Genomic DNA, 22,173 nt, shown 5'->3' with positions numbered 1-22,173 from the left:
GTTTGGAAAACATTTTTTTTTAGTCCCTTCAGGATGGATTTCTTTAATTTGGAAATGGTGTCAGCTGTTTTTCCCCCCCTTCTTCTTAGTGAATTCTAAGGAATTATAATTTGATACCAACTTTATGATTGTTGGATCAAGCATTCAGGCCTTTTCAAAAATAATATCAATTACAGATTGATTGAGATCAAAAGATGTACAACTTTCATAATTTTTATAAGCCTGATCATAGCATCGGCAGAAACTCCCCTTTCCACGCAACCCATCAGTTTATAATTTGCTGCTATGCTGTAATGAATTCACTGTTTTGAAGTACTGTATTTTAAGAAATAAAAAAGCTTTTCACTTTTCTTCGTTTTTAAAGAAAAGCAGATTGAAAGTTTGATTTTTTTTATTGAAAATTTTGAAAAAAAACTTTTACAAATATTACCTTCCTCCCCCTACCCTCCCACCCACCCCCCCCCCCCGACTTCCCAGAACCAATACAGGGTATAAATCTTTAACAAAGATATTCTAAGATAAACTTAAAAAAAAGTTAGTCTCATCTCTCATTTGAGCTTTAACTCCTCTTTGCTAGGCTAGCTCTAAACAGATTATATCATTCCTTGTTTCTTCAGTCTTAAACTATCTGGAATTTCTTAGTCCCATATTTATTTTGAGTATAGTCAATCCATCTTCTCCACTCCAGTTTATATCTCTCATTTGAGTGGTCCTTGAGATATGCTGAAAGTTTGATTTTTATATCCCATTTATATCTCAGTCTGCTACATACTTTTTCACTCGAGACTCATTTTGTGGAGTGTCCTTTCTCTGGAAGAAGAGAGATTCCTGTCCTTGATACATTTTGTAAGTGGGTCCCAAACAATCTTACTCCAGTGTGAATTTGGAGATTAGCTTACAGTACTTTAATATTATCATTGACTTTTTAAGAAAAAAATATTACAGGTCCTTCACTTATACCCCCATTCATTTTGTAATTGAAGTTACAGCAATAATGGGGAAAAAAAGTGATTTATAACCGTAGCAATTTCCCCATGGTCATGTGATCAAAATTTGAGTGCTGGGGTCATGTGATTATCATTTCCAATTCTCCCAGCCATCTTCAGACAAGCAAACTCAATGTGAGAAGTTGGATTTGCTTAATGACCACATGATTCAATTAACAATCAGGGCAAAAAAGGTTGTAAAATTGAATGTGACTCAGTTAACCACTTAACATCTGCTTTGCTTAGTAACAGAAATTCTGGGTTCAATAATGCTAATAAATTGCAATATGTTAATTGTATATGTTTTATAATTTTCTTTGCTTTAGTTTTGTTGTAACCTACTTGATTACGTTAGGAATAAGGAAGGTTATAAATATTGTGAAATTGATGGATAAATATTATTTAGTCAGAAATGCATGCCACCAGTTTTAATAAGCCCTTTCTAGCAGTGCAGCCTTATTTGAAATTTAAGAGGTATTTTACAAGCTTTAATTAATTGTTATTTGATTGCATGTGCTACCACCTACAATCCTCACACTTTATTTTTGATTTTTTCCCCACTTGAAAATAACAATGCTTTTTTTGTTTTCTTTTTTTCAGATGCCATCATGACACATTTTGTTTACATTATATAGAAAGTGAGATTTGATGTCAATTCTTTTTTTTTTCAGACAGATTTTATATGAGACAATTTCAGTTCTACAGCTGTAGTTAGTAGTATTTAGTCTTAATGTCTATTGGTTCCATTCCTAAGAAAAGCCACGTTAGTGAGCTTGTTGCGTCTTTGCAAAAACAGCCTTCAGGAAATGTCCCTTCAACGCCTGGATTTGGACAACAGTTAAAGCCGCATGTATTAGAATACGAGAGGACTAGTTCACTTTCACAACCTTTGAATCAGACTAAAGAAATAAATAGGACCTATGTCGTTTCTTCCTGTAACAAATTGCCCAGTGCTTTGCCTGCATATACATCAGAAATCAAGTTGACCCTCCAAAGAGGAAGAGCAACGAGGAAAGGAGAATCCAACATAGATAAAATTCATGGCAGTGATGGTACACTGGTGGAAGAAAGATTAACCGTCCAGCCCCGGATTTTAACTAGATCAACTGAGAAATCTAAGACAAATAATATTTATGAACCTAAAACAGAAACTGCTGGATACTTGCCACCGAAAAGTAACGATGCTCCATCTTCATCCAAGGGTAACAATAGTGACATTTTACTTATGAAGGCTACTGGGAAGACAAATTATAAGACAAATGATAGTAGTGTTACTGGGAATGTCACACCCATAAAACCCAGGACACCTGCTGCTTCTCAAAATCAACATGAGATGTCTCAATTGTTACGCTTAACCACAACTACTCCTAATAGTAAGCCATCAGCATTAAAAACGCCTGGAAGGTTCAGTAAATCAAATGGAAGTGAAAAGCGGCAGAATAATGTCACTAAAAATGAACATTTGGAAAGGCAGAAGACACCAAGGAAAAGTACAGCGGAAGTATTTAAATCGACAGTTCGGTATGCCAAGTGTCCTGGGACTTCCACCTTAAAAAATAGGATGACATGCCTTCAAATTCCACAAAAGAAAAGCTGCGATGCCTTCACTCCAAGCAAAGTGGGAAAGATACAAGAAAACACCCCATACGCCCAGCGAGTTGCTTCAGTTAAAGAAGACAGCATAAAGCAGAATGTGCCCTTTCAAGACAATTCTTTTAAAATAGAAAACAGCAAAGTAACTGTGGCTGTGAGAGTGCGGCCCTTTAGCTTCAGGTAAGTCTTTGCACGGGTCGTTGTAGTCGTACTGGGGCATTATCTTTCAAGATTACGATCATCATGGACGCCCTTTTAGTGACGAACAGGAGCTATCCAATTTTATTCCTGTCATCTCTTTCCCTAGTCCAGGGTTTCTCAAATTCAGCAACTTCTTAAGGTCTGTAGCAGGGGTGGGTTTCAGGCGGTTCGTGGCGGTCCCTGCGAACTGGTTGGTCGGCGAACCCGGAAGTAAGTAACTTCCGGGAACGCCAAAGGATCCACCCGCCCGCCCGCGTTTCTTACCCGGTTTTGACGAGTTCTGCGCTTCCACGCATGCGCAGAACGCATACAGTGCCTGCGCGATCCTCCAGGAGCAGCTGGAGCATCGCACAGGCGCTAGTACGCATGTGTGCACTGCCCGCGTGCACAAGGACACCGCCGGCCCCGTTCCAACCGAACCGGTTGGAACGGGGCGAGAAACCCACCCCTGGTCTGTAGACTCCCAACTCTCAGGTTTCCCCATCCAGCCTGCTGGCTAAAGAATTCTGGAAATTGAAATTATATAAGTTAAAGTTGTTGGGAATGAGAAACACTGTTCTGCTAGTCTACTAGCAAAGTTAATCTACAGCTTTTTGCAATGTAGTATTATAGCTTCCATAGTTGTTTTTTTAATCTGCTTTCCCCTATCCTGAATCTAGTTTTGGGTAGGTTGGAGACACATTTGCTCCCAAACCTACCAGCACCATAACTTCCATTTCTAGCAGGTATTATTTTGAACCTCAGGAGTTTAGGGGCCTTCCTTAAAATTTTATAGAACTAGGGATTGGTTCCACCACAAATGCGCGTACGAGAAAAGCGCGTGTGACTAAAGCGCGGTGACAAAACCACGCCGTCAAAACCGCGGAGACGAATGAGCGCTGAAGCACGCCGACAACAGCGCGCCAACAGAAGCGCGCTGTAACATAACCCTAAAAATAACCCTAACCCTAAACCTAACCCTAAACCTAACCCTAAACCTTACCTTAACTTAAATCGCGCTTCTGTCGGCGCGCTGTTGTCGGTGCGCTTTTGACATCGCGGTTTTAGCGCCGTGGTTTTGTCGGCGCGCTTTTGACGTTCGCGGTTATGTCGTGCCACGCTAGGGATTCAAGTCCAGTTCCAGCAGAATAATACACTGCAGATTTGGCAGCCGAAAAACCATGCCTTCGTTGCCTTCCCCTGAAGGTTTATTTTGTTCAATACTAAACCTACTGAAATGTCCTAGTGAATTCACATTTATTTTATATTGTTGTATGATGCTAAATATTAAATATGCTTTCACTCAATATTTAAATGTATTCTTTTGTGTAATAGACATATAGTTGCATTACATCAAGTTCTACATATTTTGGTTTTATTGCATATATTTGATTTTGATTCTATTCTATTTATTTGCTTGTTTGTGAGATTATATTTCACATTTCATTCAGGAGCTCAAGGTGACGTACATTATAATTTTTCCTATATTTCCTTGCAACAGCCCTATGATCTGACAGAGACTGATTACTCAGAGTTACTGAGTGATTCTCATTGACTGAAGCTGAAGTAAAAACATGGGACTTTCCAGTACAGAAAGTCCTCGATTTACAACCACAATTGAGCCCAAAATTTCTGTTGCTAAGTGAGACATTTGTTAAGTGAGTTTTGCCCTGTTTTATGACCTTTCTTACCACAATTATTAAGTGAATCACTGGAGTTGTCAATTTAATAACACAATTGTTAAATGAGTTTGGCTTCCCTATTTAGAGTTTAGAGTTAGAGTTTTATTGGTTTTGTATGCCGCCCACTCCCGAAGGACTCCGGGCGGCTTACAATAAAACAGGGAGAGGGGATAAATAAGACAGTACAAGACAATACAACAATTTAAAAATACTATTGACTTTGTTTTCAGAAGGTTGCAAAAGGTTGTAGAACTTTGCAACCTTCATAACTATGAGTCAGTTGCCAAGCATCTGAATTTTGATCACATGACCATGGGGATGCTGCAACGGTCCTAAGTGTGAAAAACGGTCATAAGTCACTTTTTCCAGTGCCGTTGTAACTTTGAATGGTTGCTAAATGAATTCTAAGTCAAGGACTTAATGGTACCAGGTGTAAGTATTACATCATGATGGTGCTGACATAATTTCACCCAAGGCCATTTCATATCTGAATCGTAAGGTTCTGATTGTGTAAAACCTTAAGATATCAGTACAATTTATTAGTCTCTTATTTGGTTTAGAAAAAGAAAAACACATAAAGAAAAAATATACTAATGTGAAAACTACTATAAAATGATATTCTTGATCATGATAAGAGTTTTTAACTTTTCACAACTCATATCCCAAATGTGATTTATACACTGGAGTTCCCAGAACATTAGCTAGATATATGCGAATTGTTAGTTTTCACGGCTATTATAGATCTAATATGTTGAGTGTTTAGCTCATTGCAAATTGCATTTATTTTGTGTTTTTATTTAGAGACAGAAATGAAGAATCTCTCCAAGTGGTTTCGATGGAAGGGCAAGAGACTGTTGTTCATCATCCGTCTACAAAACAAATATACAGTTTCAACTTTGACTTTTCATTCTGGTCTTTTGATAAGGGCTCTAACTATGCGAGCCAAGAAAAAATATACCGATCCTTGGCAATGCCTCTTCTAGAAACGGCCTTTGAAGGATACAATGCTTGCCTTTTTGCATATGGGCAGACTGGTTCTGGAAAATCTTACACGTAAGTTGAGTTGGAAGGGAAAATATGGGGGCCAAATGAGGATCAGCAGCATTCAATGTATGCTGCCTTTGACGGTGATCTTTAATATTTTTACTGAAATATGATTGCATCTGTTGAAATCAATTCAATCCATGAAACTAAGATAGAACCTTAGCTTGTCTTTGAGATGCCATGAGTCTCTTCGCTGTTTCTCTGCTGCAACAGATTATTAACATGTTTGATCCCCTCTAGAATATAATTAGAATAGAAGGCAGCTCTCCAGTGATAAAATTTCTGAGAACACGATAAAAAATATTTCTGAGAATATGATAAAAATGCGCACACTCTTGTAAACGAGGGGTAGAATAATATGGTGGCAAACAGACTTTAAAGCAGGAGTTTAACCAGAAACTCCTTTTAAAAAATGGTACTAAATGTTCTCAGGCAATCATCTTTTGGGTTGGATGCAGAAATTATGCTAGGCCATAGATTCTTTTAAATGTGGTTTGCTGGATAAATAAGAGTTAGCTGAATTTATGTAATACATTAAGTCAAAAAGGAAAAAAAATATTTTGATTCAATTCACTGATGAATCCATTTTTTGTCTTGGACACCTGTCAGCAATATAGTTAGTAATGTTGCTCTCCTTAGAAGGCATATGGTAAAGATGGCTGTAACAAGGTATGTAAGGTCTTTTAAAAATACCATGCACGTATTATTAACAGGAGCATTAATACAAGTTTATTGCATTAATAAGCAATACAATAAGATCCAAGGGTGTGTAGGAGGTTTAATCACATGTTTAGTAGGTATAAATAACTGCTCTTCTGTGTGATTCAGAATGAAGATTAAGTTCCCAGCTGCAGTTAGAAAGTCATAGCTGAGCTGCATCCTCTGAAATCATTCTCCAAAACATGGGATTCCCCCCCAAACTATGAAGGAGAGAACAGTCAGCCTTCAAGATGGTACTTTCCAATAATTGGCAGTCTGATGTCAGTTAAAGTAAAAAATAGCAATAGCAGTTAGACTTATATACCGCTTCATAGGACTTTCAGCCCTCTCTAAGCGGTTTACAGAGTCAGCACATGGCCCCCCAACAACAATCCGGGTCCTCATTTTACCCACCTTGGAAGGATGGAAGGCTGAGTCAACCCTGAGCCGGTGAGATTTGAACAGCCGAACTGCCGAACTAGCAGTCAGCTGAAGTAGCCTGCAGTGCTGCATTTAACCACTGCGCCACCTCGGCTCAGTCAAAATGAGGCATTGGATGTACTGAGAAGTTGGGTGGACTTTCTGTATCCAAAGTCCTTCTGGTTTTGGATCTGGAGAGTTTTCACCCCTCCTTTTCTAAATAAATTTATAAGGACAAAAACCTATTCTCTTTTCTTTCTGTCTTGCCAGCTGTAGCTTAGCAGCACTTTTAATTTTGGAGTGTCCAAGAAGGAAGGCAACATTTCTTTGCCTTATTATATATGCTATCAGATATATTTATACTGATACTATATTGATATTGATACTATTATATCATTTGAAGATGAAATCTGCAAGAAGTTCCTACCTTTGTTATTAGAATATGTGTGTGCGTGTGTGTGTATGTGTGTAAGCTTTTGTCTTTCAAACAGTGGTTTATATATAGGACTTATGTATACGTACATACAGGTGTTAGGCAAATACTAGGCAGGCAATCAATCTTCAATTCTACACGGAGAACTATAATGGAGAGAAATACATAAGGAGAGATAGATGTCCTCACATGGCCTCCCTTATATATACAGCTTCTTAAAGTGGCAGTAACCCTGTTGACTTATCCCCATGTCGTCATCTCTGTTTACAGCCTTACAGCAGTTGGTCAACTATTAAATCGTCATTACCCTGACAATGTCTCATTTATTAGTCTACTGAAGATGGTTAATTTCTTTTTTAATGCTTGAAGATTTTTCAGTATTCTGATTCTATAGAACAATTCTGATTTCTTTAAGTTGTTTTTTTTTTAAACCTGGACCTCTTTTGTAAGGAGAAGGATTTGAAGAAATTCAAAGGTCTTCTGCTGAACTGAATATATTTAAATTGTCATTACAGCATGATGGGTTTTGATGATGATGAACGAGGAATAATACCGAGATTCTGTCAAGATCTTTTCTATCAAATAGCAGAAAAAGAAACAGAACAGGTACTGCAATGCTTACATCCTCCTCATTTTGGATTTGAAGTATTGTTTTAGCCTGTAATAATTAAATGTGCATTTCATTAGTTTCTGGAATTCAGATGGGATTAAAATAAAATTTCTTCATAATAGTGCGTCAACTGTGATAATTTTTCCTTGGCTGAGGTAGATAGAAGCTAACATTTATAAACGTGCATACAAAGAACAACGTGATGCAGATAAACTTTATGCCATCTAAAATCTTTTAGTAGGAAAAGCAAAGTATAAGTTCAGATGCACGCTAGGATTTTTACATTTTAGGTTTATAGATTTTGTGCATGTTACCAAAAGTATGTAGTCAAATAGCATCAGAAACCAATTCTATTCCTTCAAGTGAAGGTTTTTACATACTATGCTTTTATTTCATTCAAGAAGCATATATTGATATATTGAAACAGTCTCGCAAGCATTATGAAGTTGGATCACCAACCTGAGCCGAGGTGGCGCAGTGGTTAGAGTGCAGTACTGCAGACCACTTCAGCTGACTGTTATCTGCAGTTCAGCGGTTCTAATCTCACCGGCTCAAGGTTGACTCAGCCTTCCATCCTTCCGAGGTGGGTGAAATGAAGACACAGACTGTGGGGGCGATATGCTGACTCTGTAAACCGCTTAGAGAGGGCTGAAAGCCCTATGAAGCGGTATATAAGTCTAACTGCTATTGCTAACCTCATAGTTTGGCTAGTATTACAGAATAATGCGGCTTTTGTAAAAAGTGAACAAAACATGTTTACAATTGTATCACTTTAAACCAGGGGTGTCACACTCAAGGCCTGCGGGCCAGATTCAGCCCACGGGGTGCTTAGGTCTGGCCCGTGGGGCTGCCCTGGAAACAACGAAGGACCGGCCAGCGAAAATTGAGCTCGCGAGGGCCTTCTCCCAGCCCTCTGCCAGTGGAAACATCCACACGCCCCTCCTGAGATCAAACAACTGTGATGCGGCCGCAATAAAATTGAGTGTGACACCCCTGTTTTAAACTATTACTGATTGGGCTAGAAAGAAACTGAGACAATGATCCTTGATTATTGTTTAACCTAGAAATTGTTAGGGTCTACATTTATACATTTGGCCATTCATCCTAATTAAGATACCAGCATATCTTATTTTGGAAAAGGGGTTTTAGGCTGTGAGATTGGTGTCTTAAGCATCTCTAAGCTTTAAGGCAGTGCTTCTCAACCTTGGCAACTTGAAGATGTCCGGACTTCAACTCCCAGAATTCCCCAGCCAGCATTCGCTGGCTGGGGAATTCTGGGAGTTGAAGTCCGGACATCTTCAAGTTGCCAAGGTTGAGAAACACTGCTTTAAGGCATCTATTTTGCCTATGAGGAGCTTAAAACTTCTGTTCTCCAATGGACTAATAGAGTGCAAATCAGTGGTGGGATTCAGCCGGTTCGCACCTATTCGGGAGAACTGGTTGTAAACTTTCTAAGAGGTTCAGAGAACCGGTTGTTGGAAGAAACCTCCTTTTGTTTTTTCCCACTTTACAGGGCTAATCCTGTAAGGAAGGCAGGAAGGAAACATTCTGATGTGGTTTCTAGCCTAATCTTCATTGCCCTGCTTACAGAAACTGCCTCTCCAGTTAACCCTTATTACCATTGTAACAGCTAAGGTGAAGCGCCCATCGATGTGAGCGATGTTGAGTTGACCATGCCCACCCAGTCACATGACCACCGAGCCCCGCCTACCCAGCTGGTCATTAGGGCAGAGAACCGGTTGTTAAATTATTTGAATCCCACCACTGGTGCAAATGTTGGGTTTCACCCTCTTCTGTGGAGGTTCTCTGAGTCATAAAAAAAGTCCTTGGATCGCACTTTTTCAGCTTCCTCTATCATGTAGTCCAGCTTTATTTCCCCAAAGTACTTAACCAGCAATCAAACTTTTCTTCTTCTTCTTAGACTACTTGTCATCTTGAAATCAGCTACTTTGAAATCTATAATGAAAAAATCCACGATTTGCTTATCTTCAGAGCTGAAAATGGAGAGAAGAAACAACCTGTAAGTTAAAATGTTAATTTTAAGTAAATAAGTTTGTTTGAATGTTTGAATGTTTAATAAATTTATACGCCGCCCAATCCCGGAGAACTCCGGGCGGCTTACAACAATACATTTAAAATAGAAGTTAAAAAAAAAAAACATAGTTAAAAAGACCACAACATAAACCCAGTCTAATAGGGGCTGGAACTCAAACGTGAGTTCAACAGCCCGGGGCCTGCCGGAATAGCCAGGTCTTAAGAGCCTTTCGGAAGGCCATGAGAGTGGGTAGGGTCCGGATCTCTGGGGGCAGTTTATTCCAGAGGGTCGGAGCAGCTACAGAGGAGGCCCTCCCCCAGGTGGTTGCCAGCCAACATTGTCTGGCTGACGGCACCCGGAGAAGGCCCACCCTGTGCGATCTTATCGGTCGTTGGGAGGTATGCGGCAGAAGACGGTCCCGCAGATATCCGGGTCCTAGGCCATGTAGGGCAGTCTGGGTTATTTTGGATTTGGATTGGATTTATTACATTTATATGCCGCCCTTTTCCCCGAAGGGGACTCAGGGCGGCTCACAATTCAAGTCAGGGAAGGGGGTACAGACAGGGGATAAAAAAGACGAACATAACAATACATAATTTAAAAACACACAACAGTCATACCATTCAAGACGGGGGCAACAGCTCTTTAGCCCCAGGCCTGTCGGAACAGGCAGGTTTTAAGGACTTTGCGGAAGGCCTGGAGGGTGGTGAGGGTTTGAATCTCCACGGGGAGTTCGTTCCAGAGGGTCGGAGCAGCCACAGAGAAGGCTCTCCTCCGGGTAGTCGCCAGTCGACACTGGCCGGCGGATGGAATTCGGAGGAGGCCTAATCTGTGGGATCTAATCGGTCTAGTGGAGGTAATTGGCAGCAGGCTGTCTCTCAAGTTTTTCTCTTGATGTTTTGTTCTATTATTTTATTTTATTTTTCTCTGATGTTTTGTTCTATTATTTTATTTTATTTTTCTCTGATGTTTTGTTCTATTATTCTGTTTTAACTCTTATTTTTAAACCTCTTAAAACTTAATTTGTTTACTGTTTTGCCTGATGCAATTCTTACAGTGAAGTACATTAATATTCTTCATAGTTTATAAATAAAATGTAAAGTGAAAAAACTTTTTTTTTGAGAATTCTCACATTTTTATAGTGTTTCACTGAGATCTTAACGTTGCATGCTGCCTGTATGAGAGTTGGGTGGCCACATAAAACTGTTTGGCAAATAACTAAAAATAATAAATTCTTTTAAAACATTCACATTTCTAATCAGCTTTTTTTTTTTTTTAATTAAAAGCTTCGTGTAAGAGAACATCCAGTCTTTGGGCCATATGTGGAAGACCTGACAGCGTAAGGGATTATCCAATGATGCCTTTTCTCTGATAGAATGGTATCTGCCAGGATAAAGTTATTTCTTCTTTCAGTCTTCCTCTTTTCTCCAAATCTGCTCTTGAACTGGTTTGGGGAATATGCACAGTTATAAGGTGGGGACTTAGAATTGAGGAAGTTTGATTGTGCGAAGAGGATGTCTCTTTGCCGAGGTGGCGCAGTGGTTAGAGTGCAGTACTGCAGGCCACTTCAGCTGACTGCATTTCTGCAGTTCGGCTGTTCAAATCTCACCGGCTCAGGGTTGACTCAGCCTTCCATCCTTCCGAGGTGGGTGAAATGAGGACCCGGATTGTTGTTGGGGGCAATATGCTGACTCTGTAAACCGCTTAGAGAGGGCTGAAAGCCCTATGAAGCGGTATATAAGTCTAACTGCTATTGCTATTTGGATATTCTTGGATTAGCCATACATTTTACTTTCTGAATTTTTCTACGAGCGCCTGGGTGCTGAACTGCAGCTTTATTTGATGATGCAAAATATATCAAGAAATTTACCCTTATTTCTTAGCTGTTGTAAATAATGAAATTCAGTCCTCAACTAATCAATTTTTCTGTGGATATTCTCTCTCTCATTAACTTCCTTCTCTTCTCCAGACTTCATTTTATTTTACTCACTGACCTCTGGGGGTCTTGTTTCCAAATTGGTATTTACTATTTAGACTTCCAATAGAACAGCCACCCATCTTGATTCGCCTTAACTTGGTCCCTTGACCAGTTTCCCAGACCTCAATTTACCCACGTGGATTCTCCTCCTTAGTCAATTTATAAGCTGTAGTCCAACATTTTGCTTTCTTTTTTTACTTAGAAGATAGATTGCAAATATTTAGTTTGTAATCCCATTTAATTGGTTCTAGTTGGCCCAACAAGCAAGTAAAAAATAAATTTCTCTGTAAACTTTTGTAAGTTCTGAGCAAGTATGCCAGTATGTGTTTATTGTTCTGTATCTAAACTGTATACTAAGACTACATTATACTATTAGAATTAAGAAATATAATTTAAGCAGATTGCTTCACATGTGTCAACATTCATTTTTCTGACTAGGTAAAATTATTCCTTTCCTTTTAGGAATGCTGTTAGTTCTTACTCTGATATCCAGGTAAGATTTTGTTACTTAAATATAAATTATGAATCTTTCAATAGAATGTGTAATGATATAACCATTCACTATAGTAAAGAAAAGGTTATAGAGTAACGGAGGGAGAATATGTTATATTATACTGACCTTTGTGTGGTATTAAAATATTTGAATTAGTAATAAGTACTGGCATCTTAGTAGAAAGTTCCTTTCATTATCAGTTTTTAAATTCATTTTCTTTACAAACTCAGGAAGAATTTGAGAAATTGACTCTGTTTTTTATTTGCATACCATATAATTTCAAGAGGAAGCTCTCTTTAAAGAAGAAGTAACATGACAAACACAAAATACGAATGCTAACCAATTCTTTAATAAAAACCGATAAGCTAATTTTATGGATGTGGTTCAAAGACCGTTTGGGCAATCAATTCCACTTGTTTCTTCTGTATATATATATAAAATAGCTTATGGAAGCCTTTTAAAAAAAACCAGTGGAACTCTTTGCTGTCCAAAATGAGACCATCCATTCCTTACCAGAAAGAATTTAGTAATTTGTTATTATCATTATACTACTGATATGCAAAGTTGGAACCAAGCAACATGGGCTGGGGAAGAGTGAGTAGCTAGAACCGTGATGGTGATCCTATGGCACGGATGCCAGACAAAGCGCTCTCTGCGGGCACGCGAGCTGTCGCTCCAGCTCAGCTCCACTGCACATTCGCGTGTGTGGGGTCACACATGCATGAATGGTGGGTGGGGTGTATGTGGGGGGCGTGTGCGCATGTACGGTTGGCACAGGGGGGCACATATGCATGGGGACGGGAGTGTGTGTGGGGGGTTGCACACGCATGCACGAGAACGGGGCGCACAGGAGTGCATGTGTAGGGGGGACGCGGGGTTAGGGTGTTGTGAATTGCATTATGGGTGCACAATGGCATGGGACGACTAAAAGGTTAGCCATCACTGGACATTTGAGGAAAGCTTCACTTTAACGCGTAGCGTATAGACCAATTGAAAGCTTGGGAAGACCGCAATCTCAACGGCAACGCGTATGACTAGATTGAGTGATAGGCTTCACCTATTTCTTTAAGGGGCCAACAAGATGCTATTGCACTTATGCTAGATAGAGATAGTTTAGGTAGCTGCTTTTCCAAATGAATGCTTTTAAAATTTGAACGTTTTATTAGATTAAAAGATACTAATCTATGATATCTAAGTTCCGTATGTACGGTTACATCTGTTTTATTCACATTAGCTGCTCCTCATGCTTATGTTAGTAGTAATGGGATACAAAGTGCTTTTTAAACATTTGCACCTCCTCTCTTTCGTCAGAACTGGCTCCAGCTAGGAAATAAGCATAGAGCTACTGCAGCCACTGGAATGAATGACAAGAGTTCTCGATCTCACTCGGTTTTCACATTGGTGATGACACAAACCAAGGTATTAAGAGGACTGCGTTAAAAGGTTGTGTACCTTTGCTGATGGTGGCTTTATCATAAGACTTTTCAAACATTGACAATATTAATCAAATAACTTTCTTCTCTGAAGAAGGTAGAATATTCCTTTTCACTGCTGCTATTCTTCCCAGCAAAGATAACTGTAGTTTCTCCCATTTTTTTTCATCTCTGTCTGTATACTATGACAGGAAATGATTTTGAGGGATGACAAAAATGGGCATGAAATATGCCTTCTCTAAGGAGGAGGATTCGCAACCTTTCCTGATCAAAATTATTTTGGCTCTTAAAAAAGCTTGCCCTTGGATGGATTATGAAAATGAAAACTGCTTCCTCTTGAATTTTCAGAATCCTCATTTGTCTTGAGTGTTGCCCTCTTTAACCTATAGCAGACTTGGTAATCATTCCTATTTAGTAGGTATCTATCAACAAAACTGGTCTCTGATTTTAGCCAATTTTAGATTTTTCTTTCTATCCTTTCATTTTTAACGTGCTGGCAGCATTTATTGACTATGCATGTTGTTGCTATTAAAATTGTAAATGTTGGAGAGCCACACTGTATGAAGGAGGAGATCCTTCTCTATTTGTTATAAATACGTAAACTGACTTGTTGCTTTGGGGAGTTTATAGTGAGTTTAATCACAATGATCCATGTATTTGTTTTAGACAGAGATTGTGGAAAAGAAAGAATATGAGCACAGAATCATCAGTCGTGTCAATCTGATAGACTTAGCAGGGAGTGAACGCTGTTCTACAGGTCGAACCAGTGGAGAAAGACTGAAGGTATGTATACCTAGGCGGTTTTTTAATGAAAGTGATTGACTTGTTTGTCTCATTCTCCGTACCAAACAGATATGCTGCCACAGATTTTGAATGTTGATTGATTTAATTGCAAAACAAATAGCACATATGATAGTTTATAAGAGTTTTTGATCACCTAATTATTGCCAGCTCATACAGCTTATAAGAGTAAAACCAGCAGAAATCAGTCAGTTTATTGCAGTCTTAGTTGTATCTGTCCGCCCCGTGCCAATTCAGTGAAGCAGTGCCAGTGATGTGCCAGTGCCTGGAAGCTGTCAGGTTCTGGATGGGAATGAACAAGTTTGCACTCAACCCTGACAAGACCGAGTGGCTATGGATGTTGCCCCCCAAGGATAGTCCATATACTCCATCCCTAAGCCTGGGGGGTGAAATCTTACACCCCTTAGAGAGGGCCCGCAACTTGGGTGTCCTCCTGGACCCACAGCTGACATTAGAACACCATTTGTCAGCTGTGACCAGGGGAGCTTTTGCCCAGGTTCAGTTGCGGCCCTACCTGGACCGGGGGGCACTTCAAATGGTCACTCATGCCCTCGTCACCTCAAGACTCGACTACTGCAACGCGCTCTACATGGGGCTGCCCCTGAAAAGCGTTTGGAGACTACAACTGGTTCAGAATGCAGCCGCGCGAGCGATATTGGGTGTACCTAGATACACCCATGTTACACCCATCCTCCGCGAGCTGCACTAGCTCCCGATCGGTCTCCAAGCGTGCTTCAAGGTGTGGTTATTACCTTTAAAGCCCTACATGGCTTAGGGCCTGGATATCTACGGGACCGTCTTCTGCCACATACCTCCCAGCGTCCGATAAGATCTCACAGGGTGGGCCTTCTCCGGGTGCCGTCAACTAGACAATGTCGTTTGGCAGCTGCTCGGGGGAGGGCCTTCTCTGTAGCTGATCCGGCCCTGTGGAACGACCTCCCCCCAGAGATCCGGACCCTCCCCACTCTCGCGGCCTTCCAAAAGTCTTATTGGGCGCTGGGAGGTATGTGGCAGGAGGCGGTCACGGAGATATCCAGGTCCTAGGCCATGTAGGGCTTTAAAGGTGGTAACCAGCACCTTGAAGCATGTTTGGAGACCGATAGGGAGCCAGTGCAGCTCGCGGAGGATAGGTGTAACATAGGTGTACCGAGGTACACCCAGTATCGCTTGCGCGGTTGCATTCTGGACCAATTGTAGTCTCCGAACACTTTTCAAGGGCAGCCCCATGTAGAGCGCGTTACAGTAGTCAAGTCTTGAGGTGACGAGGGCATGAGTGACCATTTGGAGTGCCTCCCGGTTCAGGTAGGGCCGCAACTGGTGCCATGTGACGGGTTGCAATTTGTAAAGCTCCCAACTGGCCTTTGCAATGCGGATTGGGAATCCTGGGTATACAAGTCCCAACAAAGTTGCAGGCCACCGGAGAAGGTTGTTCTATAACATTACAGCGCTGAAAATCTATTTCCACAAGGAATCAGGATTTTAAATGTATTGATGTTTCTTTTTAATCATTACAGGAAGGTGCAAGCATAAACAAGTCCTTGTTAACTCTGGGGAAAGTTATTTCTGCCCTCTCTGAGCAAAATCAAAGCCGGAAGAAGTTATTTGTTCCATACCGTGACTCTGTTCTTACATGGTACGTACCCATTTTTAAGAACTGTAAGAGAAACTTTCACTCTTGTGTGGCATTTGTCCTCAAATTTCTTGCCCGGTTATTACAAGAATCGGCAGTTGTGACAGTAAGTATTAGAACTACAGGTAGTTTTTAACTTACACCAGTCCATTTAGCAATAGCAATAGCAATTAGACTTATATACCGCTTCATAGGGCTTTCAGCCCTCTCTAAGCGGTTTACAGAGTCAGCATATCGCCCCCACAGTCTGGGTCCTCATTTCACCCACCTCGGAAGGATGGAAGGCTGAGTCAGCCCTGAGCCGGTGAGATTTGAACCGCCGAACTGCAGAACTAGCAGTCAGCTGAAGTAGCCTGCAGTGCTGCATTTAACCACTGTGCCACCTCGGCTCGTTAAGGGACCGTTCCTATTATTACCTTTTTTCACACTTACGACAGTTCAGCATCCCCATAGCCACGTGATCAAAATGTAGAGGCTTGGCAACTGACTCATCTTTATGACAGTTGAGGTGCTCCGGAATTACGGATCCCTTTTTGCAATCTTCTAACCAGCAAAGTCAACGGGGGAGCCAGATTCACTTAACAATTGTGGCAAGAAAGGTTGTAAAACGGGGCAAAATACACTTAGCAACAGAAATTAGGGACTCAATTGTGGTCGCAAGCCGAGGACTAATTGAATATCTTTCCCAAGTCTCTGATTGCATTCTATTCATTTTAGCAAGTAGCTCTTCTATCTTTCTGCCGGTGTATTTAAATTCTTTCATCTTTCCAGACGGGCAAAAAATATGGTGCCACCACAAGCTCATCGTATATTTTGTCCAAAGAGTGGAATTTGGGTGCTTAATAACAGTCTTATGCCTACCTACTCATCCTACTCAAAGTTATAATCCTTTGCTTGCTTACTTGGGACTTATGTGTCAGACAACACATGTAGGATTTCATTGTCCCTTTTAATATTTTAATAATTTTTCTCAATATAAGGGTTTAGTCTGAGTCAATGAATCTATGCTTGCAAGAGAATAAGATCAGACAAAAAAAATCTTGCTTCAACAAGTTTGTTTCAAGAGCTTTCGTGTTTCATAAAAATTATACAACCTTAAGTGAACTTTTTCAGAAAGGATTGGCATACATAAAGGTACAGTTGGCATCTCATATGTATTTTATTTATTTATTTTATACATTGATTATTATACACCTGGATAAAAATGAATAATACCTTAATATTTGATAGATGGAAGGCTACAAGTCCTTCAGTCCCAGAAGCTCATTTCAATAGCTTCTTCAGTAGCCTTCAAAGCCAAACTAGCTACTGCTTTCTAACTAGTGTCCCTAGTCATCCTATTACTGAAAGCCTGCGATATGTTGAGTGAAGAGTAAGAGCCGAGGTGGCGCAGTGGTTAGGGTGCAGTACTGCAGGCTACTTCAGATGACTGCTAGCTGCAGTTCGGCGGTTCTAATCTCACCGGCTCAAGGTTGACTCAGCCTTCCATCCTTCCGAGGTGGGTGAAATGAGGACCCAGACTGTGGGGGCGATATGCTGACTCTGTAAACCGCTTAGAGAGGGCTGAAAGCCCTATGAAGCGGTATATAAGTCTAACTGCTATTGCTATTGCTATTCTCTGTCTTTTGAGTCCCAGCTGATTGGGAGGAAATGGGGATTTTGCAGTAACCTGTCCCTGATCCCTTGAGTGAAGAAATATGTTGGCTTTGCCTTAACTGGATTGATTTTAACTTGTTATTGTCCCCTTTTAAAACTGCAGACAATACACACATTTGTGACTTTATTCTCTTTCAAACCAAGGCTGCTAAAGGAAAGTCTGGGTGGAAATTCAAAGACCTCCATGATTGCCACCATCAGCCCTGCGGCCAGCAATGTAGAAGAAACACTCAGTACTCTTCGATATGCTAAGCAAGCTTGTTTCATAGTCAACACCGCCAAAGTGAATGAAGATATGAACATGAAGTTACTTCAAGGTAAGAATGATAATTCTGCTTATTTGTCTAAATCACTCTTTTTTTTCCCCTGTGCCAAGATGTGTGTGAATTTACTGGAGAATATGAATTTTGTAGGAGCAATTTGAAATTGGTTTCATCAATTCATTAACCGAAGCTTATTAACGATTGGACAAAAAAAGGGAAAACTCGCTGAACTTGCAAACTAGATCTTGCTTGATGGCAAGACTAGTTGAATGCATTGATGGTTCTTTAGAACCCAACCTAGTTTTATGTTTTAAAGATATAATCTGAATTATATCTGTGTTGTGACTCAGCAGTCACAACTTCTTTAGAACCCAACCTAGTTTTATGTTTTAAAGATATAATCTGAATTATATCTGTGTTGTGACTCAGCAGACGTCTTCTGTGAGTCTTTTCGGGATGCAAGATTAACACTGCAGCTGGGGCTCGTTAGTGGTGTGTTCTGGGGATAAAAGGACGGATGGTGCCACGCCCTGGTTGCAGGAGTCAACGTTCCTTCGTTCGTTCAACATTCATTGATTATCGGTCGTGGTTTATTTGAGAGCACTTGGAGAAGTGATTTGCTTTCTGTAACCCTGATTCAAGGAGGCACTTGGAGAAGTGCATTGCTTTGTAAGAATTTTTGTTTTGTACTCTGTTATCGTCTTGAAAGAGACTTTATTTCTGTTTATTTTTGGGCTCGCAGCCAGTCTGAGCCGAGAACTGATAAAGAGAGTTCCTTTTAAGTTTGTTTGCCTGTCGTCTGTTAACGAGCGGAGAAGGGGCGACAGAACACATCTGAGTTTTATATTTTCTTAAAATGCCAGTTTTGTTTGATTGGATGTGTTACATTTATATCCCAGGTTTCCTTGTGCAGCTCAAATTGGTATACATTATTTTGTCTCCATAAAAATAATTGTTTTAAGTAAACGGGGTTGAGAGAATGTGCTGGTCCAAAATCACCCAGTTAATGATCCAAGTTTGGACTGAACCCTTACCTCCCTGGTAGTGTCTAATCTCCTACGCTGGCTATTCTAAACTAAATTAACCGATTTATTCTAAACTAAATTCTAAACGAAATTAAATTAACTAAATTCTAAACAAAATTAACCGATTTATTCTAAACTAAATTCTAAACGAAATTAAATTAACTAAATTCTAAACTAAATTAACCGATTTATTCTAAACTAAATTCTAAACGAAATTAAATTAACTAAATTCTAAACGAAATTAAATTAACTAAATTCTAAACTAGATTAACCGATTTATTTTAGAAAACCACACTTAAGACTAACTACATTTTGAGTTCAACAGAATTTTGGGCTGCACATTGTCCAAGACAGAAACAGAGGATTGTAGGCTCCTCATATAATATCTCATATCTGGAATATGCAGAGCCAGTTCTTTATGCTGCCTCTGAAGACGGCTGGTTAGGTTTCATGCTTTCGGGATAGGGGCACGGTGAATGTGCGAGTAGTCCTCGAATTACGACCACAATTGAGGCCAAAATTTCTGCTGCTAAGTGAGAAGGTTGTTAAGTGAGTTTTGCTCCATTTTACAACTTTGCTTGCCACGGTTGTTAAGTGAAACACTGCTGTTGTTGAATTAGTAACCCAGCTGTTAAGTGAGTCTGGCTTCCACATTGATTTTGCTTGTCAGAAGGGCATAAAAACTGACCACATGACCCTGGGACACTGCAAACAAATATGAACCAATAAATAAGAGCCGAGGTGGCGCAGTGGTTAAATGCAGCACTGCAGGCTACTTCAGCTGACTGCAGTTCTGCAGTTCGGCGGTTCAAATCTCACCGGCTCAAGGTTGACTCAGCCTTCCATCCTTCCAAGGTGGGTGAAATGAGGACCCGGATTGTTGTTGGGGGCGATATGCTGATTCTGTAAACCGCTTAGAGAGGGCTGAAAGCCCTATGAAGCGCTATATAAGTGTAACTGCTATTGCTATTGCTAACCAATAAATATGCCAAGCACTTGAATTTTACCACGTGACCATGGGGATGCCATAAGTGTGAAAAATGGTTGTAAGCAGTGGTGGGATTCAGCCAGTTCACACCACTCCGGGAGAACCGGTTGTTAACTTTCTAACCAGTTTGCAAACTGGTTGTTGGAAGAAACCATTAGGGCAGAGAACCGGTTGTTAAATTATTTGAATCCCACCACTGATTGTAAATCTCTTTTTTTCAGTGTTGTTGTAACTTCAATTGGTCGTTAAATGAATGTAAGTCAAGGATTGCCTGTATTGTAGTATATTGGGAGTAATTAATTTACTATGATTCTTACACGTACATAAAATGCCTTCTACTGTTGACAAGTATATTGTCAACAGTAGGGAAAAATTGTTATAAATACATATTATTAATAACAGTTATAAGATCATATAATTGTGAATGTATATATGAAATTGATAAAATAAAATAAATTATAAAAAAATGCCTTCTGCAGCTTCAGATTTGCTTTCGAATGCAGCCTAATTGTTGCACGCAGCTATTTTATTTTTTTTAATGATGACACTTTAGGCTCTTTCTGAGAAAGATCATCAAAACGCTGCTAACGGAGGATTGGCTTCTGAGTAATTGCTAAACTTTTTTATTTTTTATTTTTGAATATAGAATTGAAAGCTGAGATTGAGAAGCTGAAGTTGGCTCAGAAGAATGTTCAGAATGTTGATCCTGAAAAGCAGAGACTTTACGTGCAGGAAATCACGTCTTTAAGAATGAAGCTACACTATCAAGAAAGGGAGATGACTGAGATGCAGCGGTAAAGTTGATCTTACAGGATAACTAATTATAACAGCGTTTCTCAACCTTAGCAACTTGAAGATGTCCGGACTTCAACTCCCAGAATTCCCCAGCCAGCGGCTGGGGAATTCTGGGAGTTGAAGTCCGGACATCTTCAAGTTGCCAAGGTTGGGAAACACTGAATTATAAGGTTGTAATAATGAACCACTGACACTTTAAGTTTGTAAAGGAAATGATTTCTTCCCCCGTTTTTCCACTGTAAAATGCAATATATATGACCCAATAAAAGAAATGTTAATACAAAATATTAGTAAGTATGTACACCTTGATAGATACTAGATATGAAGTTTAACCATTCAACTACATCAGATTTGATTCAGACTGCTTCATTGCAATTTGATTAATAACTATTTCTTTAAAATCATCTGATTATATGAACTATTTATATAATAACCAGTGGTGGGTTTCAAAAATTAATAAGAGCCGAGGTGGCGCAGTGGTTAAATGCAGCACTGCAGGCTACTTCAGCTGACTGCTAGTTCTGCAGTTCGGCTGTTCAAATCTCACCGGCTCAAGGTTGACTCAGCCTTCCATCCTTCCGAGGTGGGTAAAATGAGGACCCAGATTGTTGTTGGGGGCAATATGCTGAATCTGTAAACCGCTTAGAGGGGGCTGAAAGCCCTATGAAGCGGTATATAAGTCTAACTGCTATTGCTATATGAAAGTCAATGGGATTTAGAGATTTATGATTTAATTTATGAAGCAAGTTAATCTTGCTTCAGACCATGACTGACATAATTTAACCATTATACTTTATTATAGTAAAGAGTTGTATATTTATATCTAGATAGATAGATTATAGATAGATAGTTAGCTTTATAGATATTAAAATCAAATTTTATTTGATCTGCTTGGCAATTTTAATGTTTGCTTCATTATGTTCATTGCCTATTGCATAATAAATCGGTGTACTTGTTGCATAAGCACTGTAGTCAATTTTTTCACATAATTAAATTTAAAATACTGGTAATTACTGATTATATTTTAAACTCCTATATTTTTCCTGGATAGTTGAAACAAATTCTGTCATGAGATTATACTTCTTTCGTTTTGTAAAGCCAATGTTTCCATAATGAACACAGGCACAAAGACTTACATGTTCGTTTTTAACTTCTTACCATGGCACTTGTAATACGTTTTAAATTTATTATTTAGTAGTACCAGGTGATATTTTTATTTTGTGTTAAAGGGCCTGGAAAGAAAAACTTGAACAGGTGGAAAAAAAGAAGTTTCAGGAAACAATGGAATTACAGGTACCATTCTTCTTTACAATTAGTTGCTGTTAATAATCCTAGATACCTTTATTTATCTACAGAAGCTTTTGCTTCAGATACTCTGTCTCACACAATTCTGAGCCATTATTTATACTAAAGTGGGAGTAGAATTTCA

General features: G+C 39.6%; 1 protein-coding gene across 1 annotated transcript in view; it reads left to right on the top strand.

Annotated features, from left to right (window-relative positions):
* Window positions 1-1,602: 1,602 nt before the first annotated feature.
* Window positions 1,603-22,173, top strand: part of KIF14 (kinesin family member 14) — a 46,573-nt gene continuing 26,002 nt past the window's right edge. The window contains exons 1-12 of the mRNA XM_032217398.1: window positions 1,603-2,759; window positions 5,243-5,494; window positions 7,553-7,643; window positions 9,569-9,667; window positions 10,969-11,021; window positions 12,123-12,153; window positions 13,465-13,572; window positions 14,253-14,369; window positions 15,902-16,020; window positions 17,818-17,990; window positions 20,596-20,743; window positions 21,974-22,037. Of these exons, the coding sequence (XP_032073289.1) occupies window positions 1,717-2,759; window positions 5,243-5,494; window positions 7,553-7,643; window positions 9,569-9,667; window positions 10,969-11,021; window positions 12,123-12,153; window positions 13,465-13,572; window positions 14,253-14,369; window positions 15,902-16,020; window positions 17,818-17,990; window positions 20,596-20,743; window positions 21,974-22,037 (2,298 nt within the window). The 5' untranslated portion in view covers window positions 1,603-1,716. The remainder of the gene's footprint in view (window positions 2,760-5,242; window positions 5,495-7,552; window positions 7,644-9,568; window positions 9,668-10,968; window positions 11,022-12,122; window positions 12,154-13,464; window positions 13,573-14,252; window positions 14,370-15,901; window positions 16,021-17,817; window positions 17,991-20,595; window positions 20,744-21,973; window positions 22,038-22,173) is intronic.

This window comes from Thamnophis elegans, chromosome 5 (genome assembly GCF_009769535.1).
Source record: "Thamnophis elegans isolate rThaEle1 chromosome 5, rThaEle1.pri, whole genome shotgun sequence".
NCBI lineage: Eukaryota > Metazoa > Chordata > Lepidosauria > Squamata > Colubridae > Thamnophis > Thamnophis elegans.
The sequence above is the reverse complement of the archived record's forward strand: the minus strand, read 5'-3'. Positions and strand labels throughout refer to the sequence as shown.